The following is a 6,275-nucleotide window of genomic DNA, read 5'->3' on the forward strand; positions in this document are numbered from 1 at the left end:
GATTCAACGGACCAAAGAGGAACTACATGAAAGCCTTGAAGCACTTCAGCACCCGTCATCTACCGTTACTGATATTACCAGGGGTCAGTGCTACAGCAGGCTGAGGGAAGAACAGAACCTTCGCCCTGATGACTTGACATTGACAATAAATACTGATGGGAGCCCTGTATAGAACTCTTCGAAGACGTCACTGTGGCCCCTGCGATTTATTGTTAATGAACTGCCACCGCACTTGCGACTTAAACACCCGGTTCTTGCAGGGCTCTGGTTTGGTAAAAAGCATCCAGAGATGCAACTGTTCCTTGAGGGGTTCGTGAATGAAGTAAACAGCACAGGGGCAGTGAAGTGGGCTCACACAGGAGACGTTCATGTGTCAAAGCCTCATGTATTGTGTGTCTCCGTTGATGCACCTGCAAGGGCATGTGTGCAGAACATGGTGACCTTCAATGGATATTTTGGTTGCACATGGTGCCTGATTCCAGGAGAGCACCGAGAAGGTAAGTAAAATATCTCATATTTCTATCAGTCTCTGAAAAATGACTAATATGTATGTTTCTTTAAAATGTGAAAGTTATTCTTGGAGCGTGTAATGCACAGAATATGTTACACAGATATATACACTTCATAAAATACTGGTATTTTATATAATTATGCTTACTATATGGTGCAATATAAACATGATGATGCAGGCGCTAGATGTTAGTGACAAAATCGTACTTTGTTACTTCCACTTATGTTATTGTTTCACTCTTTTATGTGCATTAGGGAGCATGCGGTACACAACAGTGTCTTCTGTGGAACAAAGAACTTCAGACCTTGTCAAGAGTGAGATGCATCTGGCAAGCAGGTTTAGAGACACCATCAATGGCTTAAAGGGGCCGTCAGCCTTGATGAACTTGAAAGGTGAGTGAGGAGCATTGAAGCCCTAATTCCTTTCCTAATTGCAGTAATACCTGTGTCACATGGACTTGGCTCAAAGATTTCTGTCAAGGGTCACTGAAACTGCCAACCTCTGTCAAACTCGAAAGAGTTGTGATGCTGCCACACGACACTTCATAACTGCTATCAAGAGTTTCACCTTATGAAGGAGTGGGACGTTGGTTGCCACACTAAATCTGCCCAAAAAAATAGACAAAAACACTATCATTTGTAGCACTATTGTCGCATATGTAGATTGTTTTTAACCATATAGCAGCACCCATTTCGTCGTTATGTCAAAAGATTGTCTGTTCGATGCCTTTAGAAGTGCATGCGTGACACTGGTATAGATTCTTGGCTTCACAGCTTTTCTGCTTCTACACTGTGGGCAGTGCAAATAATTCACTGCTGTACATGTCCATAACATAAACCACATGCAACATGTTTTAGTGATAATTGTTTTCAACAGGACTGACTCTTGGGCTGTAGTAGGTCTTGCATTATTATGATGGTACATTAGCGCTTGTCCTTTTGTTCTTTGTGTTTGTTATTAATTTGCGCTAGTCTACCTTGAGTATATTCATCTTCAATTATAACAAATATGTGATTCGAGGCAAAGTAATAATTTTTTTCTGCAAATAATTCATGGAGGTGGCAGACATCACATTTTGTGTGTGAAATGCTAGAAGCTAATATTTATATATAAATAAATTTCTTAAGTTAACTGCCAGTATAGCAAGTTTAGGAGCCTCGTATATGGTTTTGTAGTATGTTTTCTTACATAAGCTACAGGTGTTCATTCAGGTTTGGACCTTGTGAACAGCTACAGCGTTGAGTACATGCACTGTGTCCTACAAGGTGTTGCAAAGCAGCTGACAGAAACCATCCTGTCAAGATCAAGTTCTGATGAGCGCTTCTATTCGGGTAATGTGACTCTTTCCATTGCCATTTATTTTGTAATATTTTGATTACATAGTGAAATTACAAGATGCTTGACTTGTAGAATAAGGTGGATTCACAAAGCAAACAATGTCACCAAATGAAATTGCCTGACTGTGTGTCATGGGATTTTGCATCATCAATTTGATGTTTTGTACCTTGTTCACAGTTGTGATAGATCCTTAAGTATGTTTCGCTGGATATTTTTGGTGCACAAAAGTGCACTTCTCCTGGTTATGAATATTTCTTTGACATTTGAAAAGGTGCATTACCATCTCCATTGCCTTTGCAAGCATCTGTTGATATGGGAGCAGTGTTTGTAAAGCATGACATTAGCCGGATCACATACTCTCAAGCCGCGACACAGCTGAGCTTTCATTTTGTGGACTTTTATTCCTAAACAAGTTGCTTGCTTAGGTCTTTTGTACTTGTCTGCTTTCACAATTTTCTCTTCCAGAAAGTGGCAATCGTTAGTGTATCATCTTGTGTGTATGACTCTACCTTGAGAAATAGCTACTCAATCTACACTGCCATGTTTGGTTGTACATACAACTCCTGCAGAAAACTTAAATGAATAGAGCAACCGGAATGCATTAAAATTGTTTACTTTCAGGGGCATAGCCAGAGGGTAGCACATAAGGTATGTTCCCCTCCCCCTGAAGAAATGTTATATATATATATACACCACTACACCACTGCTTAGCTTTAACATCCAAACTAGCACTTCTGCAATCAATGACTTGCCTGTTTTGGTTGTTCATCTGCCCTCTTTAAAAAGTTTACATCCTTTGGGGCTTATCTTCTCCCACAACAATAATCGTCATCTGCCTTGCTTGTGTTTCCTTTCTTGAAAATTTGGTGCTCGCTACTTTCTTGTCGAAAATGCTGTGCCACACTGATGACTCGCAAGCTGTTCGTGACTTGGAAGTACTGGGCTCGCAGCATTAAAGAAAGGGAATGTGGGCAAGACAGATGATGATTATCATTGTGGGGTAAGATACGACACAAAGGGTGTAAACTTTTTTAAGAGAGCACGTTTTCAACCGATTCTCGCATCACCAAGGACAAGAAATTTTTATGTGTAGTATTTTTTAACTGAAAAGAGTGCTATGTTTTAATGTCCTAGAAATAAAATATTGCACTTCCTTATGACAATTTTTAGGCATGTAATGCTGTTTATTTTGATCTATTTTGAGCAGTTCATCCACTTGTTTGCATAAATTTGTGGCGTCACGCTGATGAAATAATTAAATTAGGTCGCGTTGTCTGTTATAGGTGCACCATCAGCACTTTCCAAAATAGATGCACGGCTGTTGTCCATCAATCCACCTCACTGCATTACAAGGCTGCCACGGTCTGTTCAAGAAAGAAGCCATTGGAAGGCATCTGAATGGAGAAACTGGCTCCTTTTCAATGATCTGCCTTGCCTTAATGATATTCTGCATCATGAGTACTGGAGGCACCTTTCCAAGCTTTGTGAGGGTATATATATTCTCCTTCAAGAGGAACTCACCATTGTTGGAATTGACCGAGCCGGTAAGATCCTAAAAGATGTGCTACTGCATGCATGCAAGCCAAGTTTGAACTCAACACCTTATGTGAGCTTATGGTAATGTCTGCAGATATTCCGCACACAGACTATCCGTCCACGGTTTGTACTGTAGTGAGTTAACCTGTTGAATCTTTTAGCGCTTGTATGACCAAAACCATGTCCACATAGCAGAGATCTTGAAGACGAGCATGGCAAATAAGGTGAAACATGCTAGACATTAAATTTCTACAGAAACCTGCAAGGTGGAGAGAAGTAATTATTAAAGGGAAAATGAGACATGCACCCAAACATTGCAGTTGCTTCGGAGGAAACCCATGCAGGTTCCTCGAAAGAAAAGCCTCACAGTTGAACAACAATTCATCCTGGTCCGGGGCTCGAACCCAGGACCACCGCCTTCCCGGGGCAGCCACTCTACCATATGAGCTTGGGCCAGGGCCAGGATGAATTTTTCTTCAACTGCGAGGCTTTTCTTTCGAGGAACCTGCATGGGTTTCCTTTGTAGCAATTGCTACGTTTGGGTACATGGCACATTTTCCCTTTATTAAAGGAACAAGCTAGCCACTGATTTTTTTAGAGTTGGCAGAGAACCTATACCGGTAGCTGATGAGATGAGCCTTCTTACACATAGGAAAAAGAGGCATAAAGATGTAATATACAGCATGCATAGCGCCATATATTTCTTTTTTCTGCAACATGCAGAGAAATCAAAAGGTCCTTAATGGAGCTAGTGACCTCCTTTGTTCAAGTATGGCTGTGGAAGTTCCCTTGAGACAGTCCCACTCTTTGTTAGCATCTTGATTTCTCAAGAGTGACTGAGGTACCAGACGGGATGTGTTGGTAAATGTGTACTTCCTTTATTCCTGAAGAACAAATTATTCTCCCATGCACAAGCTCAATGACCAGCCTGGCAAAATGTGTTTGCAGAATTTTATGTGTGTAACATGGCACACTACATAGATGTTTGCTTCTTCCTGTAGTAATTTTTCTTTTTCTGGCTGCCTGAAATCAACTCATAGGGGCTACAAGATTCTGCCAGCACTCTGTATGTTCTGCCTTTGTAGCTTATGTATGTACAGACCACGCCAGGCTTTGCTGTTCTTTCTGACACCAGTGGCTTTATTGTGCTCCTATGCATCGCATTCTTTGGGATATTCTCAGTAATTGGGATCAAACTAAAGAAGTCTGCTGCAGCCAACCTACGTATTTGCTCGAATCTTGGTTGACCCCCGAGTGTCTGAAACCATAAATAAAAAAAAAAAACGTACCTCGAATGTAGGCCAAAAAACAAGTGAGGGCAGGATCTAGAAAATGAAAACAGCACTTATTCAGTATGAACATGCTGAGCTCGGTCTATGTCATTGCTGCTTGCCTCGTACGCTTGCGGATGCATACCCACGCATGTGCAGACAGTGCTGCAACGCGCAATCTCGGTAAACCACTCCTCTCTGTTATCACATGCGCATCTTCCTTATTGCTGTCATCTCCTCGTTGCGGCAAATGCAAAAAGCATCTCCTATTGCCCCTCCAACAACGGGCGTTTTTCTCATCGACGCCTAAGTCCCGTCTGGCTTGAATGTTTGTTGATGCCTCTGCGGCTAGCACAATTTTTCGACTAAAAGCGGCACTGCAGTGTCATAACCTAAATGGTGTCATTGCGATAATACCGCGCCGCACACTGGTACGACACAGGTCAAAATGGCAACGTCGTCACTCGTGTACTTCAGTTGTCTACTGGTGCGGCTAGTTGTGGCTACGATACCGACTTTTCTAGATGGCGCTAGCTATGCAGCACCTAATTGGCACCATATTTAATATGTTCAACGACAAACTGGCATGTTTTCAAAATCCTCGAACCTAAGCCAACCCCAGAGCTTGGCATATGAGGATTTGAAAAAAAAAAAAAAAAACTATTGGCCTAGATTCAAATAAATACGGTATTTTCTTGGTTATGGAAGCTGCCCTGCATCATGGAGCGCACAGCCTCAGCAGCAAAGAGTTCATATGCAGAGTTGTGTTGGAGTGTGCATCCATTATATGGAGGCAGACCTTTCTGAGCCTTTGTTTGGTGACAAAAGCAAACATGTTCTCAGGATAGCTTCAAGTTGCTGTCCAATAATTGCTAAAGTTATTCTGGAACTAGCTCACCTATCAATGAAAGTTAATTCAGTGTTCAAAGATGCTTAGATTTTGTTTCTTTGTAGGTTGGTATGTTAAAGGAAGTTCTTTTAATATAATTAAAGTGTCAGCACGCCTAAGAACGTATTAAGACCATGACTGGGTGTGCACAAAGGTTGAAAACTTGCACTGCCAGCACCTGACAAGAAAATACGACACAGGATGGAAGCCATGCAAGAAGTGTAGCACTAATTTCATTGTAAAAACATTTTGTTAAAAATGATAACAGTCAACTGAAGCTTCAAAGGAGCTCATAAAAATAATTGTTAGGCGCACCAGATGAATTCCATAATGAAATTCCTCCATTCTTTTCAGTGCAATCCTTGACTGTGGTACAAACAAAGCATATGTGTACAAATTGTTAGCATCACCCAATAATGTACATTGAATATGGTAGCCACATGTAAGAAGGTGATCAAATCATTATAATTTTTTTGAAAGGATTTACCTTCAGGCTGGCTGTTTCTTTGTACCTCTTGATCATGAAAGTTGTGTGTAAAGCAAAACTTACAAACTTACATATATTTAGCAGGCCTGACCAGCTCAAGCCATTTGCACATCAACTCGGGCTTTCCTCCTATTTGTAGCACTTGTCCTAACTGGAGTGAACGTTTCCGTGATGACAGCTAGGGGAAAGGCTATTATTGCAGGCACTAAAATATTACAGAACTGTCCATCTTGGCTTATGGAA

General features: G+C 41.2%; 1 protein-coding gene across 1 annotated transcript; it reads left to right on the forward strand.

Annotated features, from left to right (window-relative positions):
• Nucleotides 1-289: 289 nt before the first annotated feature.
• On the forward strand, nt 290-3,470 carry LOC140213972 (uncharacterized). Its single transcript, XM_072285168.1, has 4 exons — nt 290-497; nt 766-903; nt 1,723-1,842; nt 3,133-3,470. The coding sequence occupies exons 1-4, from the start codon at nt 290-292 to the stop codon at nt 3,468-3,470; spliced, it is 804 nt and encodes a 267-aa protein (XP_072141269.1).
• Nucleotides 3,471-6,275: the final 2,805 nt, after the last annotated feature.

This window comes from Dermacentor andersoni, chromosome 11, assembly GCF_023375885.2.
Source record: "Dermacentor andersoni chromosome 11, qqDerAnde1_hic_scaffold, whole genome shotgun sequence".
In the NCBI taxonomy this organism is placed as follows: domain Eukaryota; kingdom Metazoa; phylum Arthropoda; class Arachnida; order Ixodida; family Ixodidae; genus Dermacentor; species Dermacentor andersoni.